Here is a 24816-nt window from a genome sequence, read left to right on the forward strand (position 1 = left end):
TGTTATCAATCATAAACATATATGGACAGTATAATCAATGAATGCAAATAAACACAAATATTACTCAATGGACCATAACTACATTTCCCACAATTCACCTCTGTGGTCCTTCCTGTATAAATAGACGTCACATCGACACCTGTCACAAACAGACTAATTAAAAGCTTGTGTTTGAAATCCAGATTTCCTCCTCGTCAAAATTGGAATGGCGTGTCCTGTCACTCAAACAGGTGGGTTCATGGTTTACTGTCATTTTCTAACTGCTAAATATTGACTTTGTTTGCTTGCTCACTGTCTACAATGTTGTGTTAACATACACGTGATTCCGTTTCGTATAAATATGCTTTTAACAAAACAATTAAGTTGAAATATTAAAACGTTCCCAGTTGTGTGTCGATTGTTTTACACTCTTGCTGACCGCGTGTGGTGCGTTCACGTTCCTCCACTTTAGCAAACTTTAGCTTCAGTGAAAGGAAACTAAAAAGCACACACACTGTTCGCATTTAGCTGTTTACACGAGGTCACCTTTACATCTAAAAAGAAACAAAAGTTCTTGTGTTTGTGAGCATAAAAAATGTGTAAGATCCCGTTTTCCAAACTAGTTTAATAGAAGAGTCAGTCACCTTTACATGTTTTGCTGAGACTTCTCCTTCCGGTTTTCATGCCGCCGCCACCACAGTAACCGTAGCATTACCGACCCCTAGTGGTTAAATAAAGGCGTGCAAATACAGAAATAGGAAGTACTCTTGTGTTGGTTGGGGTTTTCATAGTAATTAGGATTGGACAACTATTATACTTCTATAACTAGACCAAAATGCGTGAACATAATGTTTATTTATAATCACAAAAAAACCCCGAATAAATACAGTTGGAAGAGAGGAACAGTGTTGAATGCTTAAAATGTTTTGAAATATTTTCAATGACCACCATTTTGTGGCCTCTACCACAGAGGAGGTGTCAAGAACTCCTTTTTGTTGCTGTAGTTTTACTCTGGCAGCTACCTTGGTGTCATAGATATTTATTAACTCTACTCCGATATTATCAGGAAACTGTCCGTGATGTACAGTCATTTTTAATACCTTGATACTAATTGGTTTGAAAAAAATCAGTAGTTTCACCTGCCACAACCTCCTGTGATCCATGATCTTGCTTTTTCATGTTTATGTGTTTGTTTTACCACTGGCAGCATTGAATTCAGCCCTCCTCCCTTTGGACTGGCTTCTGGGCACATGGGAGTCTGATGAGCATGGGGAAGGCAGCTTTCCAACCATCAACCCTTTCCGCTACACAGAGACTCTGCAGTTCAGCCATGTGGGACAACCAGTCATCAACTTCATGTAGGACACTTTGTCACTGAAAACAAACACAATGTCATTTTCCCTGAGAGGCAGTGGTGTGTTCACGTTCCTCCACTTTAGCCAACTTTAGTGGGCATGTGTGGTTTTTGAATCATTTTTGGCTCAAGGCCTGGGCTGTTGAAGTTTCCCTGTGCAGGAGACAAAACCTGGTCATATCTTGTACTTGCTGTGTCGTCCCTCCTGAACTGAATTACAGCAGAACGGTATAAATCCCTGCCTTCAAGCACTAGAAATATTGCCCCTAAAACAAGGGGAAGGTTAGATTTTCACCTGTTGAAACTTTTTTTCAATACAATTAGTAAAATACTGGAAACTTCTGAAATGTAATAATGGCCTGTATGTTTAAGCCTCTGAATGACTTAATTTCTTCTATGATGGTCATTTTTGACATGAGATTAAGGCCCATACCTTCCTTTCAGACACAGCCTTGTTGTCTGATTGGTTGTTTCTGCCTCAAAATGTCTTGATTTCATTAATAATGGTTGATTTAACTCACAGATTATGGTCCACTCAGTCATTTTGCCTGTTTAAATCCTATAAAGGTCCAATTCAAACTAAATGAGTAATAGAAGGCCTCTCTGTATGTTGACAGACTTGTTCTGTGTTGACAGGTCTGATGCCTTCCATGCAGAGTCAAAAAAGCCTCTGCACAGAGAGTGTGGCTTCATTCGAATGCAGCCGGAAACCAACAAAGTGGCGTTTATCATTGCACAAGACTCGGGTACTTTGTCACCTTGATATTGGGTTTGTTTCTAAAGGAAAGCATTGTACTTGGGCTCCCCACAAGATGCGTGATTGTGTAGCGAAACACATGAACATGTTGACTGCAGAGTCTTGTCTTATTCAGGCCTGGTGGAGCTCGAGGAGGGGGAGTTGACAGAGAAGCAGCTGAACCTGAAGACACACACTCTGGACAGGATTTCTTTTGCCAAAAAGCCACATGTTGAGCAGGTAAAACAGTGATTCACTGCATCATGCCATACACTTTGATTTTGAAATCTGCAAAATCTATGTCCACTATGTTCTCTGAAAATGAATCAGTAACATCTTTGCTGCTCTTTTCCATCTTTCAGATTTCCAGAGTGTTTCAGCTCAGGCCAGATGGGAAGCTGGAGCAGACTGTTTCCATGACAACAGACAAACAGCAAAAAATGACGCAGCACTTGCACATCATTTACTGTCGGTCCACTTGATCCAACAAGAAGACGGGCTTCTTAATTCCCATTGAAGAATCTCTCCAGTTACACAAGTATATCATTCATTAACATGATGGAGTCTGGTTCAGTGACGAGCTGCTATTCTCTGAGCACCAATAAATACTATGCAATTAAATGGGAGTTGTGTTGATTCTTGTTTTGTCTACATGTTTGCGCTGTAAAGCTTATAAAGCACTTATAAAAATATGGTAAGAAGTCTTTACTGGGTTTGTTTTGAGTGGGCTGAGTTTGAGTTGTGCTTTTATTTGTAGATTTGGTGACGTGAATTCTAAAATTGAAACTTTGTTTACGCCACATACTTTAGTTTGTTGGACGACGCTGAACTTCAAAGTTGTAGTAGCGCATGCTAATAACTAAATTACAATAAACAACCATATTTTAACTTTAACGACACTAAATATTTATGGAGTGTGTTTCGAGATCAATAGTTGGAACAGTGCATTGGGTACGATGTTCACCACCATTTCAAACACACTGATCAGGTACCACTAAACAGCTACACCATTTTATTTGAAAAGATTTTTCATGTACACATGTATGGTCAGTGTAATCAATGAATGCAAATAAACACAAATCTTAATCTGTGCCATAACTACATCTCCCATAATTCACCTCTGTGGACCTTCCTGTATAAATAGACGTCACATCGACACCTGTCACAAACGGACTAATTAAAAGCTTGTGTTTGAAATCCAGATTTCCTCCTCGTCAAAATTGGAATGGCGTGTCCTGTCACTCAAACAGGTGGGTTCATGGTTCACTGTCATTTTCTAACTGCTAAATATTGACTTTGTTTGCACGCTCACTGTCTACAATGTCGTGTTAACAGCAAACACGTGATAATGTTTATTATAAAGAGGCTTTTAACAAAACAATGAATGATAAATGTGTTCCCAGGTGTGTGTAGTTTGTTTTACACTCTTGCTGACTCCGTGTGGTGCGTTCACGTTCCTTCACTTTAGCGTCAGTGAAAGGAAACTGAAAGCAAACACCGTTCGCATTTAGTTTACACGAGGTCACCTTTACATCTAAAAAAGAAAGAAACTTATGTCTGCGACCATAAAAAGTGCGTAAGAAAACTGTTCTCCCAACTAGTTTAAAAGAAGAGTCAGTCACCTTCACATGTTTTGCTGAGACTTGGTTTTCATGCCGCCGCCACCACAGTAACCGTAGCATTACCGACCCCTAGTGGTTAAATGACAGACGTGCAAAGTTCTGCAGAAATCGGAAGTATTCTTATGTCGTTTGGGGTTTTTATAGTAATAAGGATTGGACAACTATTAAACTACTATAACTAGACCAAAATACATGAACATAATGTTTATGTAATGCACAAAGTCACTTTGAGATACAACATTTATCATAATTTACCTTAGATTTGTGAAATGTTTCTTGTTTAACAACTGTTTGTTTTCTGTTCATCATCTGACATTTATCATGATAATTAATGATTCAACAACTGATTTGTTTCTCCCAAATAGAGATACAAGGACTTGAAAAGGCAAGGCTAATGTATATGTATTATTCACTGCACTTTGTATAAATATAACAAGCATACACAAAGAATAATAATTTTAAAAAACGTAAAAAAAACCAAATGCAGTTGGAAGAGAGGAACAGTGATGAATGCTTAAAATGTTTTGAAATATTTAAAATATATTCAATAACCACCATTTTGTGACCTCTACCACAGATCATTTTTAATACCTTGATACTAATTGGTTTGAACAAAATCCGTAGTTTCACCTTCCACAACCTCCTGTGATCCATGGTCTTGCTTTTTCATGTTTGTGTGTTTGTTTTACCACTGGCAGCATTGAATTCAGCCCTCCTCCCTTTGGACTGGCTTCTGGGCACATGGGAGTCTGATGAGCATGGGGAAGGCAGCTTTCCAACCATCAACCCTTTCCGCTACACAGAGACTCTGCAGTTCAGCCATGTGGGACAACCAGTCATCAACTTCATGTAGGACACTTTGTCACTGAAAACAAACACAATGTCATTTTCCCGGAGAGGCAGTGTCCCCTGTGGGCACAAGTGGTTTTTAAATCATTTTGGCTCAAGATTTAAAGTATTCAGTTTCTTCAAATGTCCTTCAGTTTAATTGACTCTGGGCCTGATTTATGGCAGCTCTACATACAAAGACACAACAGGCATTCAAGGCAGCAGAGTGAGAATAAAAGAAGCATCATTATCCTAATTATGTGACAATGCGCCACAACGTTGCTTTAGTAACGAGGAGAAAACGTAAAACCTGTTTCACTTCTTATCACACCCAACAGTGGTGCTGGGTGTGACCAGACATGACTTCGCCTACAGGGTTATTAAGTATGTTAAACCAGTAAGGGTTCATAGGTCCTATCTTGTGGCTGAGTTGTTAAATTTGACTCAAAATTATTTGATGACCTTCGTGACCATTGTATTTCACAGATTATATCCCACCAAGTTGCCCTTAACTGTTGATAAACCTGTTAGTGATTATAGCACCTGTTTTTAGCTAAAACGTTGCATCTGCCTTAAAATGACATGCTTTTATCGACAAGAGTTACTGTGACAATTTACAACCCAGTTCGGCCCTGTATGTGTAGAAATGCCTGTAAAGGGCCAATACAAACATTTAGTATTCGTTTCTGTCTCAAAATGTCTTGATTTCATTCAGAAAGATTATATTTCACAGATTAAGGCAAATCCCTTCTATTTTACCAGTTAAAAAAACACAGTAAAATACAGATTTTCACTTGCTAAATCAGTGAGTGATCATTTACGAGGGTTACATTTTCACCTGTTGGTACTCTTATAAAGGACCAATACAAGCAATAAAATGCAGGTAAATTCTGCAAAGTAATAATAGCCTGTATATTTAAGCCTCTGAATGACTTTCTGCCATGATGGTCATTTTTGACTTGAGATTAAAGCCCACGCCTTCCTATCAGACAGCCTTGTTGTCTGATTGGTTGTTTCTGCCTCAAAATGTATTGGTTACAGTAATAATATTAATAATAAAATCCTTTAAAGGTCCAATTCAAACTAAATGACTAATAGAAAAGCCTCTCTGTATGTTGACAGACTTGTTCTGTGTTGACAGGTTCAATGCCTTCCATGCAGAGTCTAAAAAGCCTCTGCACAGGGAGTGTGGCTTCATTCGAATGCAGCCGGAAACCAACAAAGTGGCGTTTATCATTGCACAAAACTCAGGTACTTACACTTTGTCACCTTGATATTAGGTTCATTCATGAAATAATCTTCATTATGTTTTGTTCGGACTGTATTCTCCATTATGTGTTATAACAGAAACATGATTGTGGGAAAAACATGCACAGGTCACACACACCCATACAGAGTCTTGTCTTATTCAGGCCTGGTGGAGATTGAGGAGGGGGAGTTGACTGAGAAGCAGCTGAACCTGAAGACACACACTCTGGACAGGATTTCTTTTGCCAAAAAGCCACATGTTCAGCAGGTAAACAGTGATTTACTGCATCATGCCATACACTTAATTCGAAATCTGTCCACAATGTTCTCTGAACATTGATCAGATTTAATCAGTAACATCTTTGCTGCTCTTTTCCATCTTTCAGATTTCCAGAGTGTTTCAGCTCAGGCCAGATGGGAAGCTGGAGCAGACCGTTTCCATGACAACAGACAACCAGCCACTAATGACGCAGCACTTGCACATCATTTACTGTCGGTCAACTTGACCCAGTAAGAAGGCGGGCTTCTTAAACATAGAAATGCTGCTCTTCTGTGCTAAGTAATCCTTGATCAATAATCCCATTGAAGCATCTGTCAATTTACAAGTATATCATTCATGGTTTGGGTGTTATGGTGTAGAATTGTTTGACCCACTACTAAATCTAAATTTATTGTGTTTAGGTTCTAGTATGAATTATTTATCATATTTTCACTGGTTGGTTACTGGTCTCACTTAAAAAGCACTATGCTCAGTGAAGAGCTGCTGTTCTCTAAGCACCAATAAATACTATGCAACTATGTGAGTTGTGTTGATCCGTCTTTTGTCTACATGTTTGGGCTGTAAAGCTTATAAAGCACTGATAAAACATAAATACAGTAAGAAGTCCTTGTGTCTTTACTGGAGTTGATTTACGGAGGTCTGTTCTCCCCGAGTGCTATTCTAGTTTATAGATTTGGTGACATGAATTCTAAGTTGTATTTTCACCTACTTAAAAAGATCCTTAAAGCGTTGCCCCAATTCTTCCCTGTTTCAGTTTGGCTCGTCTTAGAAATAGCATGGTCTTCAGTGACTTGCAATATTCGTTCATGTTTTTCCCCCAATGAGTACGTCTACTGGATTATGTATTTCACTAATGCTTTATAGTGTCAAAGTGCAATAAAGTTCACAAGGTTCTTAAACTCAAGGTTTTTACTGATTGATTCAAAGGGATACATACTTTAAATGTGTGAAGATTTAAGTTTATTGTGGATTAAAAAAAAAAAAAAAAAAAAAGAATTCAGACAAACTTGTAAATTAACACTTTGAAAGTGACAACTATCATGTACAAATCACACAATCATCCTGAAGAGCTGTGGAATCAGCTCTTTTCATACTGCAGTGGTCATAGTCAGCATAAAAAAATAAAATCATAAATAGACTATTTACAGATTTAAAAGGAAATCAGTACAAACCAGAATCTGTGCCGTCACTACACATCATTCCTCTGTCCTCAAGTTCTTTGGTCAAAAATGAGCACAAAACCCAACATCGTCTGATCAATCTAGTCTAAAACTGGTGCAAAAGCTTAATCAATCATAGGATTTTGGGTCAGATTAAGGAAACATCTGTAAATACAAAGATTAAACCCATTAAGTGTCAGCAGTTAATATCCCCAGATATTTCTCTTCCGAGTGATACACCTTTGCTTCAACATGTGACACCTGACTCAGAGAATTCAGAGACCCAGCCAGCTGAGCGTTCATTCTTTCATCACAAACAAAGCTTCCATCACGAGTCAAAAAAATCAAACCCAATTCAAAGCTCGTCTCTACATCCGTAAATTTCGATCACATGCCGACCACGTCAAGTACAGGTCTGAACGCACCAAATCCGTACCCACATCGAATCACACAAACCACAATCACAGGTGGTTTGGGGGCCACATTTAACCCAACAAGTGTCCATACAGTAACTGAATTGTAGTCAGCGCTGCAATATCAGCACTGATCAACACATAACTTGTTTTTTCAAAGGATAAAAGTCTCAAAATCTCATAATCACATAATTACAGCAGCGATTTACGTCCCTTATTTTCCTCCCCCTCTACCTGTCACTCACACAGACACAAAGTTACAGACTCACACAGACAACGGAAACCTTTGTGCAGTCAGAATTATGACATCACCGGTAACGCAAAATTCACTCACTCAGGAGTCACAGAGGACGCATTCCGGATGCAGTTTAAGGCCAGGAGTGAAGTGTTTTGTGCCGTTTGTATGTGAACAGATTTCACAGGACTGATGTCGCTACCAGGTCTGAAAGGAGCCACAGAAACAGCACTGGCAAAGCCCTGGTTTACTGTACTATTGTACGTGGTGTGAAAACATACAGCTGGAGTGAGGGAGTAATGTCTTTGCCTTGTATGCTCTTACACAGCATGGCGACAACTCTTTGGATGAAGGGTAATCACCTACAGGCTCATCTGATCCCCCCCCCCCCGAGGAAACACAAACATGATGCTAATAAAACACTTCCTGATGGCCCTTCAGCAACACACCGAGATCTGCTGGCAGGACCTTGTCCCCATCGTGTACAGTCACCACCACCACTCTGGCTTCCATAGAAAAGTATTTTCCTGTGAAACGATCACAAGGCGGCTCTCATGCTCAGTCTCAGCGGTTCATGGCTCCTTCATGATGTAGACATACACTGTAGAAAGGAAGTACTTCAGGGACTCGATGATGGAGGACAACCAGTGCTGTTCAGGGGTGAGATCTTTCTTCACCACACACTTTGTGATGTCCACCTGAAAAATAATTAGACAGTTCAATTCAAAACCCATTTAACAGACTTGAAGAACTACAAAGGTATGTGCTTTCATTGACGATTGATGATGTTTGGTGTATTATATTTGCTATGTTTTGTTTATACTGTCACATCTGTGCCTGTTCTCTTTCTCTATGCCATGTTTGTATGTTTTCAATATCTTTAAATAATATATATATATTTTTTAAGTTCTTGGGGGTAAGTTTACCTCAAATCTTGAATTGACAGTTCTTTTTTTGCGGTTGTCCTTTCACTTCTATTACAAGATATTGAAAACATACAAACATATACATATATATACACATATATATATATATATATATATATATATATATATATAAAATATATAAAAAAAAATATATAGTATAAGACTATGGGTGTTTTCACACCTACAGCATTTGGTGGGCACCAAACGTGTTTGGTACCTTGGTTCGGTTCGTTTGCGTAGGTGTGAATGTAATCTCTGTACTTTGGTGCGCACCAAATCAACCAGTCCGAGACCTGCCTGAAGGGGTGGTCTCAGACCGCTTTATCTGTCCTACTTTGGCATGGTTATTTTTATACAGTGTTTGTCCAAATCTCCCCAAGAGAAAAAAAAAAACAGTGCTCATGCAACATCCATTAGAGAGAGGACTCAACACTTCCCCCACAGTGTTACTCATGCATCATGACGCCCAAAGCCATAACAAGCCAGCATCAGCATGTGCGGCAGCGATCGCTTACCCATCCTCCCCGCCTCTTCAGCCATGAAGCCAGGTACTTGCGGACAAACTGTCCCAGACTCTGCACTATGATGTGAACGTTGGTAGCACGTTCTTGTCTGACACAGTCCACTGCCAGAGCTCCTGCTACTGCATACATGGCCACCACCTTACCCCATGTTATACCTACAGGAAGAAAAAAACAGACAGAGACATTGCATCAGTTTATGGCTATTTGCACAACCAGTGCTGCTCGTCATTCACAAAGAACTGATTTGAGCTGAACTTTGCAGAATGATGTATGTGCAGAGGTCATTTCCTCTCTCCTCATCTTGAAAAATGTTGTCAATGCATTTAATACTCAACTGAAAACATTATCCAGCATTTATTTTGATCATCATATTGAGCCAGTTCCATAGATCCAGCCTCTCCTAATGTGAATATGCTTTTCATTTTCTATCATGATTGTAAGCCTTAATGCAAATATCTGCTCAATCAATCACATGACATCCACACAATGCACTTCAACATGTAGACATGATCAATACAACGTGCTCTAGTTCAAACTCATGAGAATGAGGAGGAAAGCTGATGAAAATGCGTATCTCCTGTGTATTTCATGCACAAACAGCCCAACAATTTGTTGAAAAAGAAAGCTCCAAAAGTGAAAATGTCCAGTGAGCAAAGATCATCTCTGAAGATGTAACAAGGCAAAAGTCCAAGTGTGGTGCATATCCTGCTTTCACAGTTTTTAAGAAACTAACAATATACACATCCAAAAGATGTAATATGCACAAGAGCAGTTGGGGACCGAATGGGAAACTGATAGGGTCAGTGAATCAAGAATGTGAAAGTGAAATACTGGGCATTTCATTTTCTACGATCCATCTAAAATATTAAATAATGTTGCTAATCTAAGTTACAGACTTGCGGTCCTGTATGCAGCAGTTGAAGGTTACATGCCTTGCTTCAGGGCATTTCCCAGTGGGAATGAGAGGGTGGGGACAGATAGGGCTGGGTATCTAACTTTGGTACTTTTGTGGTATTGACCAAACTTTGAACTTACTTTGTATCGTCTTATACAGAAAATGTGTCGTCATTCATTATCAAATCAGGTTCTACATCATCAGGACCAGGTTTTGATCTCCATGAGGTCTACGGCTCCCGACAAGGATTTGAGCTTCAAGTCTTCAAAGTGGCAGCGTTGAGTGACTAGAATCAATAAATTGTGTGACATTTCTGTGACCTGGTGTGTGGATGTGGAGCAGCTGGTGGACCTTGTACTGGAATAAAACTGTAAATACACTGTGCAGGTTAACAAACAGTGCATTTGTGTTAATGTGGCTGATAACAGGTCTTACTGCGTCATATGCCAGCTGTAAATTAAACAGGGCGAGGCTGCCTTCAGAATGTGGGTGAAATCTGACACACTTTCATACATGTACAGTTCAACAGAGTCAGAAAATGATGTTTGCCTTTACCATTTAAAAAAAAAAAAGGATTTTACATCCTCCTACTCCTAATCCAGTCTGAAAATGAGTGACATCCGGCCACCTGTACAGTTTCCAGGGCAGTGGGGATTGTTAGAACAACCGTCACTGATGCTGTGCAGAGTCTAATGGCATTAACCTCATTTAGGTTCGGCTCGCATTGTCACGGCTGCGATTCAAAGATAAGGAAAGGTTATAAGCAGATAGAGCTCTGGGCCAGCTTAAATAAGATAACTGTCCATGAAAGCTGTCAGAACACGTCACAACTCACTACCTATTGAGAAGCATGCTATGAATAGAGAGTGTGAAGGATAAAGCTGGAGGAGTGGAGGGTGGAAAGAGAGAGAATGCTAATTTTACTGATGGAGAGACGGCAATACAGATGGCCGGTTACCCTTTGCCAAAAAGAAATATGTGGATGGATTAGATTCGCTTACGGCTTTTGCATTCATGTATTTGGGAGCATGATAGCAAATACCATAAAAGCTGAAAGGATAGTTATAAAATAAATCCAGGACAGTAGAAATAACAAACTTGCATAATTTATTTCTATTTATAACCAGGCTTTGACTGGTCCCAGAAGGCAGGGGCAGCCTGGGTTCACCAGTTTGTTATTCTTTACAAGGAATCCCACGCTGTTTCCAAAAAAAAATGATACCCCCTTGACGTCAAAATAAGCGCCAGTTTAGTAACAACACAGGCATGAAAATGACATTTCACTTGTCTGATTTGATCTCTTTCATGTAACCATGCCAAATGCTACATGCTAGACCATTCAATCTATCCCAAAGGCTCATACAAAAGGGAAATTACTCTTTTTATTTATGTGCACAAAAAAATCTGTCACTGCTGCTTTTGATTAGTGTACAAAACAGAGTAGTTGTCAAGACGACCAGAAACAAGAGCCAACAGAAACATGTTCAAGACACAGACTGACAAAATGCTCCCAATCCTCTCTTAAGACCAAGATCAGAGTTGTTAAGGTCCATGTCACTGAAGAGCCAAATATGCATTAGCCTAATTCATACGAGACACTGCCCAAACATGTCACACGGCAAACGAGTGGATAGACTCCTCCAGGCTGTGCCATGCAACTTGGTTGGTCTTTCCATCTCTAAGACAAGGACGTGTTTTAATGTACAAAACTTTAGAGAGGAGTTCAGACCAGGTTGGTTTTCTTGCTTTCTTTCACCTTGTCAGTCGCCGTGTCAACTAAAGCACGCAATAAAGGTTTTTGTCCACAGCCCCTGGACAGGTGCTTGTAAAAGAATGCAAATTAACTGTGGGCCAAGTTCTTTATATCAAACACACTGACTCATTTAACATTATATGAAAACATTTTGATACAGCTGGTGATCTGTCCAGTGTCTCTTCTGCCAAATGTCAGCCAGGATTGCCTATATCTCCTTATATAGCTATGTAGTAGAACGCAAGATTACGTCAAAAAAAAGGAAAAGCCGAAATTCTTTTCTTTTTTTCTTCTTCTTTTTTTCTTTTAAAGGGCAAGTTTGGGCAAAAGACAGACAGAAATAGCCAAAACTAGTCAGAGGATATTACCCAACTTTTTCTAATAGCTTCACATCTGCATCCACAGTTGCATCATAATAAAATTTATTTCTAAAAAGTTGAGTGAAATATGGTTATGGAGTTAAACCGGTCTATACGAGTATATTTATATCAAGAGTAGTGTCTGCTGCCACAGTCCGACTTAATCATTCTCTCTAGTATCCAATATGGCTGCACAATACATAAACATGTTTACGATTATCCCAATATCAACGTATATATATATATATATATTGCAAAGACTGCTTGAACTGTGTTAAAATGTACATTCAGAGTCTGAATGTAAAACGAATGAATGCCACAAGAGTGTCAAAGCATAGACACTTTATAGATGTCGAAGTTACTCGTTTTAAAGTCTCACCCACTCTTTCTCAGTGGGGAACACTCTCAGCCAGCTGGCCCTGATTAATGCTCTAACAGTCATGTGCGACATGGAAGGGCAAATGGATGAACCGACACGTCAGGTTTCGAACACGCAACACACATCATCATTGACACCCTGGGGTTCTGAAGAGCCGTGTACCTGTTGCAAAGATTTCCGTCGCCACGCCGATAAAGGCATCCGAAACCATGTTCTCCATGGCAACAGAGATGCTGAGCTGCCGCGCCACGTTCCTGTACAAAGTGGGCTGTATACACTCCAGCTCGTCACCTAGGTAACAGAGGAAGTGAACAGGAGAAAATGAGAACCATCATCACCATTTACATCATACAAACTGAACCATTCAACTATATCTCTTACGCCTATAAATTGTATTGACATTTCTGCCTGATGATATGTAAATTAGAGCTGCAACTAACGATTATTTTCTCGGTTAATCGTTTGGTCCATAAAATGTCTGAAAATTTAAAAAAAAACTATGATCATGTTCTTGAATGTCTTGTTTTGTCCACAAACCAAAATGATTCAGTTTTAATGATTTCTTTGTTATGTGGAGCAAAGAAAATATTCACATTTAAGAAGCTAAAAATCTGAAATCTTGTTTTAACAATGAAAAAAAAGCTTCAAACCGATTATCAAAATAGTTGACTAGTTGATTCATTTAGTCATCGATTAATAGTTTCAGCTCTAAAGTAAAGGTTAACATTTGTTGTGTCTCACTCCCACTGCACTTGTACTAATGTGAATAAAAACACGGTGAGCAACATTCACGTCTCTGCTGATGTCCCTCAAGACTCTTGAGAATTTTAGCAGCTGTCTTAAGTGAATTCTGTCCTCCAGATATTATCACCTGGCTCAAGCTGTTCTCACACACAGACACTCATATTATCCTTTATCATTCAATCCAGGTTTATCAGAGCTTCAAATACAAAGTATAAATAACTACAGTGAGGCTACATGATTAAGACAAGTCTAAAGAGTTCACGTCAATAACTCAGTTAGCTCAGTCATCAGAGTCCTATTCCTTCAATTGTAGGAAAGTAGATTATAATCCAGGAACTCTGTTTTTTAGACCCAAGGCAAATGACTCAACTACTGACACAACTATCAGGTCACACTGGCTTTCAGCTGAAGACACACTAGACAAATAAGAATGCAGTGATTGCTTGAAAGCAATTAAACCATTAAATCAATCAGAGTTGGACCACAGTGTGTCATTTACAGTACACAGGATTGAACATTTAATCCTCATCTCAAAGTTTCTCCTCATTATAAGAGAGAATCCATCCTGAAGGATGTGTTAGTTATTTAATATTTATATATTTCTGAGCCCCCACCTTGTCTGTGTCTCTTTTTTGTTAAAGATCTGGAACATGGGGAGGGACACCACCTTTTAATTGCACTGATAATCTCCATTTGATGAAGATCAACATTCAACAGAAAACAAAGAGCTTCAAGGCCAGAGTGAAAATAAATGTTTATCATTGAAACCTTTGTCCAGCCTTTGCTTTATTGCAAAACTTCAATGAACAAACTTATATTCTTTATGAGGAAACACCAACACACTTGAGATGTTGCTGGGACAGTTTCTCCACTGTGACATTAAGTGACTATTACAGATGTTCAGGTTTCTCTTACCAAGACAGAGGAGCACTGTAGACACTTCAGAGAGTGCTGCATTCGAGGGAGCGAGGTTAAGTTCAGATTTGGACAATCCCAGCCCGTTCTGGTTGAGTCTGGACAAAATGTAGTCTCTGCACAAGGCTTTGGACTGGGATACCAGCTCCTTCTCAGTCAGAGAGCGGTCAAACACATCCAGGACCTCCGCAGCAAACACAGAAGACCTCCGCAGAACGTCCATGTCCTCCTGCCGAGGATCTGGGTCAGCGTTTAACGACCTCTTTGGATCCACTCAGTCTCAGTGTCTGTCTTTTTCCCAGCAGGAGCTAAGTTTCGAGGTGGAGACAAAATGGCAGCAGTGAGGAAAGAAAACCTTTGAGGCACCTGGAGTTGCAACTGGTTAGATGTAAAGACATGGAATACACATTTTTACACCCCTAAAATGGTGTGGTCCTGTGCAGCCTTGGAAGTAAAGTAGGTGGGCCTCAGACAGGGATATACATGTATTATTTTACCAAATTAATTGAAAACATACATTCTTTATTCAGGGAAAACAAATATAAACTAAAATGCTTGAGGTCTAATGAAAATGTGATATTTTACATACATAAATATTTCATATTGTGTTTGTATGCAAATATAATGTCACAGTCACAGTTATTTTAATCAATATTGAGATTATAATCTTTATGGAATGATACGTTGCAAATGTTAGGTTCACACGTCTGTGTTGTGCTACAGTACATTCTTGCTAACTGGAATCTGGACGTGGGCCTGTGACAACTAGCACATACAACACAACTAGCACATACATCTTTAGCACATTTTAAACGAATGTGCGTGCAAACACAAGTAGACAGAGCAGTCTGAATCAGAGCAGAAACTTATATAATAAAATATAATGGAGGCGTTATTGTTGTGAGTCACACGGTGGGATAGTCAAGACATTGCTAAACATTCTGTGATTACGCAACAAACACTGATAGCACAAGATGACAAAGTACCGTTTCTGTTACAAAGGCAACACAACACCTACATGTTGATTTGAGGGTCATTTTTAACGTATTCATGTTTTTTTTCTGTTTGGATAAATGACTAATTGGTTGTCATTCAGTTTTGTTGAAAAGGCACTCTTACCTTCAAGATGAAAAAGCCCACATCCAGGCCTTCGATGTCTCAGGTATGAGCGGCGTCCTCCGATAATTGACCTCCAATTAAAAGTTAATGACAGAACATTTCAAAGCAGCAGCTCTCTTTCTACCTCTGTGCGGTTTCCAACACAAACATGGTCGTCTGTCGCATCAAAAACAGCTCTTCTGCTTCAGAGAAAACTGTGAAAAGACTCACAGGAGAAAGCGTCTGGGCGAAGTTCTGCCTCAGGTCTGACTTCCAGGAGGAATCTCGCTCCTCTCGGAGTCGAACTACTGGCTTGGCTTGAAAGGCACCGACTGATCCGAGCGCGAGGACGCCTACCTGTTGTCTCACCTTCCCATTGGCGCGCAGAGGGTGCGTTGGTTTTCAGAGCCAGGAAGAGCCCGTGGGGAGGAGTTAGAAGCCCGCCTGCATCACAGCGACTGAAAGAGGCAAAGCACACCGCGGCGGACAGAGGGAGACAAATCAGCTGCATCCACACTTTCATTCACATGTCCCGGCAGATCGAGCTGCAAACCAGGGGCGCAGTCAGGAAAATACTGCCCCTGAGGCAGGGATCTATGGAATCAAATGTGGGTCATATTCCAAATTTAAATGCATTAACAGAATTGCCTTTTCATTTTCAAAATTAAGCTGTATTTTTTGATTCATAAATGAAATTAATCAATATTCCAAACTGCATTTTCATTTTCTTATTCAAGACCGCTCATTCTGGGAGTTGATTAAAATTATAAAGAAAATGACATTCGAGATTTAATTTTCAAAACATCCTCCAGCAAAAAGGTAATAAAATCCAATTTGAAATGTTAATTAAAATGCATTAACAGAAATGCTTTTTCATGTTCAAAATGTAGCTGCATTTTAACTTGATATGAAATTTTGTGAAGATAAGCAAATAATTGAAGATTTGTTAAATGATCTGCGGGGCCAGATACTAATGCTGGTACTAATTGCTGACCACTGCCTTAAGGCAAGGTGGTGTGCAGTTTGTGTAACTTTTAAATACAAGCAAATACAATATGTTGAATGAATTTACACAATGCTGACTAAAGCGGGCAGCATTTGGAAGATATTTGTTTTTCCAAGTCTGAAAACACAAAATGTTTTGCAGCAACTGAGCCAATACTAAATGTGACGTCGACAGACTGCCCGCCACTGCTTGGCAGTTTAATTAACTGATTCTAATGATTCAGTTACACCAAATACAACTGCTTTACTAGTAACTAGTTTGTGTCGCATAATAACGTCACATCAGTTTCATGCAGCCGTGCTACGACGACTCCGCCCGTGTTGAGAAGATACTATAGTAATGGAGAACGATACCAAACCGAGTAGAGTCGAGCTGTACCAAGTCGTGCTGGAACCGGTGGAAAAGCCACTGTTTCCAGGATCCTGACACTTGTGGCATATTCAAAAACTATCCCTTTAACCTTGCACGATACGATCATTTTAATAACTCGCAATAAAACTTTTTACTGAGTAGTTGTGGAGAAATTCTGATCCAGATGTACAGTATGTATGGCTGATTAAATCTAGAAGAAATGCAACATAAAAATGCAAACATTTGAACATCTTTGCCGTTTTAATTTTAGCCGTGTTTTTTTAATAATAAACACTGCACAACAGAGCTATCACAAATCCAAAAATGGTGTGACACCTTGTGTATTGACACTGCCTACCTACACACTTCCTGAACTTGTTCTGCTGAGTTCTCCCTGTGAGTCGCTGCAAAGGTTCTCAGTTCTGAGGAAAGTCCTGTGGCTGCACCGAGGTAGTAGTTACTGCCACCTGTGAGTCATTAAAATGGAGTTTCCCAGGTCAGGTGTGTCACCCTGCTGGTGATGTCACGCCAGAGTTTATGTAAGTGTTCCTGCTCAGGCCAAAAGTGTCACACTTTTAATCCCGTGCAGAGACAGATAAATATAGACGTTGGAAGCTGCACTTATACAGCTCTACTCTATGATGCTTTGTGTGAGGTAGTTTTATTACTATTACTGTGGGCACATTTTAAATGTATTTAAACAATATTTTTATTTCATTGTGGTCAAGATATAACAAGGTAAAGTTACATATGAGGCTTCAAAATTATATCAGGCACCACCACACTCATTATTATGTGCAGGGTTATGAGAATATGAAATTATTTCACTGTTAATTTGACTGTCTGAACCTAACATGGCCTCATCTGTTTTTTTGTCTCATTAATTCGGGCTATTTCAACTTAAAGGTTCAGCCACTGGGTGTCGCTGTTTCACACTCAAAGTTATTTAATTCATTGAAAGGATAAATACTACAGGTGAAATTAAAAAGTCTCTGTTAATTATCAATGCCATTGCTTCTATGTTGTTATTTATAATACATTAGTATATAAAAATCTTTTTTTTTTTTTTTTTTTTTTTCAATTAATTGCAAGGAACTGAAATTGCATGTTTTATTAATTTGTGGTAACATTTAGTATCTATTTATTTATCCATCACCAGTAGTCAATATAATATAACATAATATATATATCTTTTAATATATCTTTTTTATTATTAATATTTTACTGGTGCTTGGCTTTTAATGAGTGGGTGTTTCATATTATTTAATATTTAGTATTCACATTTATCAATTTAAATGAGAAACCTAAACTTCCAAACATGAACACAAACGGCAGTTTGTCTCAGCTCAAGTATGTCAGTAATGTTGTAATATTGCACTCTGGCATATTATGGGACACAGTAGCTGTGGCGTGTTTGACATTGTTGCTAAAACACTCGTGGAATCTATCCCGAATGACAAAGATGTCACCGAAAAAGTTGTATGTAAGTGTATGAAGTTCATAAACAATGGGACTCTCTCTTAACTGTTCAAATAAACCACCATACTGTTTACATTCATGTTTATAAAGTACACTCATGCACTTTCAGCAGGCCGTGTGTGTCCTCTCACATCCACAAGCATCTGTGCCATCGAAATTGTCACAATTGGTTAATTGAAGACCATTGGTACGTCTCGAGGAGTTTTACCTTGTTAGGCTGTTGTGCAGAGAACTATAGTCCACAGACAACACAGTGCTGTGCTGTTGTTTGTTATAAATGATGCCATTGGGCAAAATCAGGACTTAACTAAATGTGAAATGGACCACAAGACCATAAGAACAGGGAGGATGTTGTCATATATGACAATAGGCAGTCAATAGTGAATATCAGCAGCATGTTTTTCACTTTTTCAATGATAACAACTCTCACATTCATCTCCAGTTTATGCCTCAATCTCTACCAGCCATCAGTCCGTGCTTGGAGCCATAAAAAAATGTAAAACAGCCATTTGTTTACGGAGGTGCTCCATGTTTGCACATTTTAGTGACTGAAATAAAGTGACGTATTGACTGTGTAGGAGCTGGTTTACGCCGTTCAGTGTGGCTTTGTTTCTAGAAAAGAAAATGTGACAACTGTGCAAGTGTAAATATGAAATAGAAGAAGAACAACAACAATTTAGCAAGTAGAATGTATACAAGTATATACAGTATACATATATGTATATTCATATATATATATGTATGTATGTTTGTATGTATGTACAAATACACAGTCTAATATGACTGCACAGTGAAAATGCACCATATATATTAGGGCTACTGGGAGTGTGCTTTTGTGAGTTTTTTATGAGCACCTTATGGCTTGAGGGGAGAAGCTCTTCCTCAGAGGTTCAGTCTTGCCAGAAGTCTATGTCAACTACTCAAGGATGAAACAACATTATTATTATTATTCTGATGAGAAACGTGCACACAAATGCAGCAGCTTTAAAAGAAGTGACTCTATGCAGCTTTTTTCCATTGCAGAAACACTTGTGCAAACAGTGACTTTCCCCCCTCATTCCAATACAGATCAATAAGTGAAACTGACCTGTTGCATATGTTAAACAAGCTCAGGGTCTCTTTTGCTTGAACAGTTTTTACCGAAGGCGAGTGAGACTGCCACGCCTTTGAGTAGCCATAAAGTAGCCACTGATCATGTGTTCGGTTTCTCTGAAATATATCCACTGCTGACACACGTTGAACTCCTGTAAACTCAAGACTATGTTAAATATTTTCACCCAAAAATAACTTATTCTGAATTCCATTTCAATTAAATGAAGTTAAACACACAGTGAGGCGTCACATTTGTGTTGTCTGTCTTCAAATGAAAATACACCACATCACATTTGCGCATACAAGTTTGCCTCATTAATTTAAATGCCACATTTAAAGTTTTTTTGTGTGTGTTTTTTTTTAAAGTATGCATCAAAATGTAAAAAAATAAAATAAAATAATATAGAATCAGAATATGTCATTCAACTTTGTTGTGTTTCAATGTCAATGTCATTTGTGGCAGAGTTGCATGTGCTCAGCCTTAACAATGAAACAATGTAAAGTGACATTGCTCTTTCGTCTTTCTTGCCCTCTCTCTCTCTCTCTCTCTCTCTCTGCATCATTCACACCATTCCTTTCATTCCAGCCAACGCTTCAGTCTAACGAGCGAACGTGTCGAGGAGGAAACTTCAAGCACCATCCAGACCTCACACCCTTTATTGCCAGGCTTGGGGAACAGGTAAAACCAGCAGGGTCTGGGCAGGAACCCAGCCTCTAAGCCACTGCACAGGCAGGAAGGGATGGGCAACTCATAGTGTGACACAAGGTTAGTGAATGTAATTGATTTTACCTTTGGCCGAATTAATGTTTGAGGGACTTTTTATTTTTATTTTTTTTTAATTGTGAAACATTTTTAATCTTTTACTAAAGTCAGGAAAATATGACATGAATTTAACAAAGAACATTCTCAGTCTCTTAGTGTTTTTCATCTTTCACACCAATTCAGCTTTTTTCTTTCTTTTTTTACCCTGTGTTTATTAATTGGCTTTTATTTCCAAACAATGGGGCCTTTCAACCCCCCTGGTCTTGGTTTCTTTGACCATCCTCCAACTCTCTGGTCCTACCCCTGTCACCACCATTGATGAGACACAGTCCAATCACTGACAGGCAAACTGCAGATGGAAAGGTGGAGCCTAGCACTGAAACAGGGTGTGGTCCTGAAACCAGCAAGGTCTGTAGTAGTGGCCTGGGGTTTAAATTGACTTGAATTACTTCATTCTCGTAGTTATCATAGCCGGCCTCTCACCTTCCACTCATCACCCTCTTACTTTTTGTCCCTCTTTCCCCATCGATGAGAGATTCTGCTCCTGTTGGATTTTCAGTCAAACCTTTGAGGACAGCAGCTGGAAGACAGCCTCCCACGGAATAGCTGTTGCATGTATCTGGTCTGCACTTTGTCCCCCACACTGGTGCTGCTGATCTCTGGGATCTTCAGGGTTGGCTGTGCAGGAGGCAGGGCTGAGGAGTGGTGCTCAGCAGGTGAGTCACTTTTCTTCCTAGAGTTTGAGGGGAGTCACCTTACTGGCCAAACTCAATTTTGCTGTTCCTGTTACTGTGTGTTGTGCTTTAATTGTGAGTATATGTATTTGTCTTGTACTGTGGATAGGTGGTAGTGGTGATATCCTTTGCCAAATACTCCTTCAGCTCAATTTTTAATCAAGCTTCTGGCGACATATCACTCGTTCTGTGTCTTTAAAAACATTTTCTGGAGTTGCACCGGCTGATCAGCTCAGATCTTGAAAGCACATTTTGGCTAGGTTGGCCTCATGGGCTAAGTTCTTTGCCTCACCTGTTTGACTTGCTCTGTTAGTCAGCATGAGAGCATTTCATTGTGTTTAGACTGACGGCAGAAAACCGATGTAATCAAATTCAATCTTTCGACAGTCAGTTGTTGGTTTTTGTTGCTGTAAATTGTATTTATTTTTTGACTTGCTTGGTATAAAAATGCCTTTCTATGTGAACAGATAAAAGGTTGAGGATCTTTGTACAGATTGTGTTCCTTGTATTTTCCTTCTTTTCAAAAGTCTACAGAGTACTATGAGAGTAGAGTACTGTGCCAAATGTCATAGGCCACCATTGGATTAGACAGTTTCAGCAATGCTATAATGATCATACAGTTTAATTATTTCTCAATCCCTTCATTGGAACACACCCAGAATATACAGGAAACATGTTGTTCTATGTAGGTTAAAACAAACAAAGAAAAAAACCTGCTTCTTCAGGCGAAAGTGTCAAGTATGTAGTATGTGAACAGTCAGTATGACCACAGCTCTCTTAAAGCTGAACCCTAGTGAACGTTACCGGTAAAACCTGTGTCTGTCCTACTATTTCATCTGCTGGGAAGACGGTCTATTGTGCCAGGTTTATTCAAGACACACGTTTGGGCATTTCCTACATGTGTTTTATGAGTTTCATTGACTCGAGACCAACTTTCAGTCACATCATTCCAATCCAAATGCCAATGTGACAGAGCGTAAAGCTGGTTGGTGCCATGAGACTTTCGCCCAGTACTGTACGTTTATGACACACAGAGCTGTTTGATGAGGCTGAGCAGCTGTCTCATATTTGTTCAGTCAGTGGGGAAGCAGCTGCACAGGTCGCTCACCGGCATACCTGCCCGGTTCACCGTGTTCTCAGCTCAGTCTTAATGTCCTGGGTTCTGAATCTTTTTGTCTCTTCTTTTTTTTTTTTTCAGGAGTTTGATACGAGCAAAAAAAGCCATTTGTCACGATGCTGCCGGAAGCCCTGTCAAACGTTAAAATGCATAGTTTTCTAGAATGGACAACTGGTAAGTGTCTTTGTTTCTGTTCCAGAGTTGTCTGCTTTGTTGTAAATCTGAGCAGTTGCCTTGTGGAATGGTCAAAAAGTTTTCTAAAAAATATTTATTTGAGTGGCGGGTTAGAATCAATGGTCAAAGTAAGAGGTAAATTTAATGTAAAGGAAGCAGTCACTGTTCTTTAAATTGATTAATAGATACCTGATTATTGCTGCCTTGTGCTTTTTGTTTTTTGTTGTTGATAATGTTCATGTATGATGTTAAATGATCTCGTCTTTGCTAGAACGCCCTTTTTTTTTTAAAAAAAAGAGAGAATTTGCTCTATATAGTGCTGTATTCCACTGTATGAATAAATGAAATACATTCTTATTAAATGATGTATGAATAAAAGACTTTGCAACGAGAATTCTCAAAGGGAAAAAAAAAGACACCCTGAATTGTCCTAAATCGAAACTTCAAATGCAGTAGACGCTCATGATTGATTGTCCACGTTTGTCTGTCCCTCAGATGTCCGAATCAGAGACTACGCTCTGATGCAGAGTCCCGTAGAGATGACCGCCATCCTTTTGGCCTATGTCTTCTTCGCCGTGTATGTCGGGCCTCGTTTTATGGTGAACCGCAAACCCTACAGCTTAAAAAAACCCATGCTCGTCTACAACCTAAGCATGGTGTTGCTGAATGCCTATGTAGTCTATGAAGTAAGTAGAAAGAAAATGACAGCAGGGGTTATTTGCTGACTCAAATCCCAAATAATGTTCACATTAAACTGATCATGTGTTTTTGTTGACATAGTTCTTGGCTGCTGGATGGGGCACGACCTATACGTGGAGATGTGACCTCGCTGATACCGGCACCAGCCCTCTGACTTTTAGGGTAAGGCAGCAAATGGTTCATCACGTGTCTCTCTTTTTTTTGTGGACAAACGCATGCTCCGTCTACAGCCTTTGTGTCCTTTTGAATGTTCATGTTTAGATATTTGACAACTGTTCTCGTCTCTTCCGCTCACCAGATGATACGAGCTTCTTGGCTTTTTTATTTTTCAAAATTCATTGAACTCCTTGACACGGTAAGAACATTTCCATCTCTCTCTTTCTCTCTCAGTTTCATCTTAACTCGTGTACACAGAACATTGGTCTTAGCTGTTCCTTTTTGTTTTAAATTGTAGGTCTTTTTTGTGCTGAGGAAAAAACAAGGCCAGATCACATTTCTCCATGTATTCCATCACTCGGTCATGCCCTGGTCATGGTGGTGGGGCATAACTCTAACTCCTGGTGAGCTTTACTCTACATTACACTGTGTGAAATATGTTGGGACTTGAAAAGTGGGCTAATTTAGAAAAAAACTAGAAAGTGGTCCAACACCGTATTCTTCCCCAAACAATAAAATTGTAATCAATATCTGTAAATGCAAAGAAATACAAAGAATTCCTGTATCCTCTTTATTTTCTTCATCTCCTAAAGTGAATGGGTTTTTCCTTGATTGACATCCCACCCTCCTCACGAACATTTGTAAATAATTTTTTTGTGTGAGCACAAGGTCAAAGGCAGAGGAACCTATAATTCTGATTCTTTTGATAGCGAGTAGATGAGTAACTGAATTGATGACTGTAAAATAAATAAAAAACTAATAATTGCTTTGCTGTATATTTCTCCTCAAGCTGCAGGCATGGGCTGCTTCCACGCCATGATAAATGCATTAGTGCATGTTATCATGTACTTCTACTATGGACTCTCTGCTGCAGGACCTCGCTTCCAGAAATACCTGTGGTGGAAGAAGTACATGACTGCCATCCAGCTGGTACATCCCTTAATTATTTTAGAAAAAACATATTCTTGTTTTCATCTTTACTATTCCAGAATAATCTAATGTTTTTTTGTGTGTGTGTGTCCTTTCCCCTGTTGTATAGACGCAGTTCATCATGATTTCCGTTCACATCAGTCAGTACTACTTCATGGAGAAGTGCGACTACCAAGTTCCCATGTGGATCCATTTGATCTTGATGTACGGCGTCATCTTCTTCTTCCTTTTCTCCCACTTCTGGGTGCAGGCCTACATCAAGGGCAATCGACTTCCTGTGCCAAAAACCATTCCAAAACAGAACGGCTCTGCTGGTGAACCGACGACTGCAGTGGCCAATGGAAAGCACCTGGAGAATGGAGATGCTTCCCACCATAGCAATGGCAAAATCCTCATGGGCAAAGTAAAGGAGATCTGATGTGGGGACTGGAAATGAGGAGGAACAAGGCCGCTCTAGAAAGCCACCTTGAATTTGACTTTGTGATTCATGTACAGTTGTGTATTGGAGTGACACGCATTCCGATAAACTACTTCTAAACTTTGTAATTTTTATATAAATCTTGAAACTATATGCGCACCTCTTGGGATATGAATGCCTTGCATGCGACGTTGTGATTGGTAGTTGTGAGTAACTCTTAACTCTTGACACTCACTGTATGATGAGCTGGTGCACGTTTTGTCACTGATGGTGTTCTTCAACTCGAGCTTGAGGCCACGCAAGCTCGACCTACACTGTTTGGCCGGCATGACCCTGTTTGTTGGACTTAATGCACCGTTTCCACTGAAGACTAGCACATGATGTAAATAACAGCTCCAAAGTTTATGTCAAAAGGTTTTCATTGTAAATGTGAATTTTTTTTGTCCCCC

General features: G+C 39.4%; 4 protein-coding genes across 4 annotated transcripts; 3 read left to right on the top strand and 1 right to left on the bottom strand.

Annotated features, from left to right (window-relative positions):
- Window positions 1-205: 205 nt before the first annotated feature.
- Window positions 206-2551, top strand: LOC310927280 (peroxynitrite isomerase THAP4-like; the record flags this gene model as incomplete). Its single annotated transcript, XM_083889575.1, has 5 exons — window positions 206-230; window positions 1187-1337; window positions 1970-2079; window positions 2206-2309; window positions 2432-2551. 5 exons carry the CDS (start codon window positions 206-208, stop codon window positions 2549-2551), a joined length of 510 nt encoding a protein of 169 aa, XP_083745701.1.
- A 743-nt stretch (window positions 2552-3294) lies between these two features.
- Window positions 3295-6273, top strand: LOC310927281 (peroxynitrite isomerase THAP4-like; the record flags this gene model as incomplete). Its single annotated transcript, XM_083889576.1, has 5 exons — window positions 3295-3319; window positions 4390-4540; window positions 5661-5770; window positions 5932-6035; window positions 6154-6273. The coding sequence occupies 5 exons, from the start codon at window positions 3295-3297 to the stop codon at window positions 6271-6273; spliced, it is 510 nt and encodes a 169-aa protein (XP_083745702.1).
- A 2154-nt stretch (window positions 6274-8427) lies between these two features.
- Window positions 8428-14573, bottom strand: LOC310926835 (bcl-2-related ovarian killer protein homolog B-like; the record flags this gene model as incomplete). Its single annotated transcript, XM_083889039.1, has 4 exons — window positions 8428-8553; window positions 9297-9460; window positions 12854-12982; window positions 14351-14573. 4 exons carry the CDS (start codon window positions 14571-14573, stop codon window positions 8428-8430), a joined length of 642 nt encoding a protein of 213 aa, XP_083745165.1.
- Window positions 14574-20752: 6179 nt separating this feature from the next.
- On the top strand, window positions 20753-24367 carry LOC310927282 (very long chain fatty acid elongase 1-like; the record flags this gene model as incomplete). Its single annotated transcript, XM_083889577.1, has 7 exons — window positions 20753-20855; window positions 22660-22850; window positions 22945-23025; window positions 23162-23218; window positions 23318-23423; window positions 23810-23949; window positions 24059-24367. 7 exons carry the CDS (start codon window positions 20753-20755, stop codon window positions 24365-24367), a joined length of 987 nt encoding a protein of 328 aa, XP_083745703.1.
- Between the last annotated feature and the right edge of the window lie 449 nt (window positions 24368-24816).

The sequence above is a fragment of the Microchirus variegatus genome (assembly GCF_963457635.1).
Source record: "Microchirus variegatus genome assembly, chromosome: 5".
Taxonomy (NCBI): Eukaryota; Metazoa; Chordata; class Actinopteri; order Pleuronectiformes; family Soleidae; genus Microchirus; species Microchirus variegatus.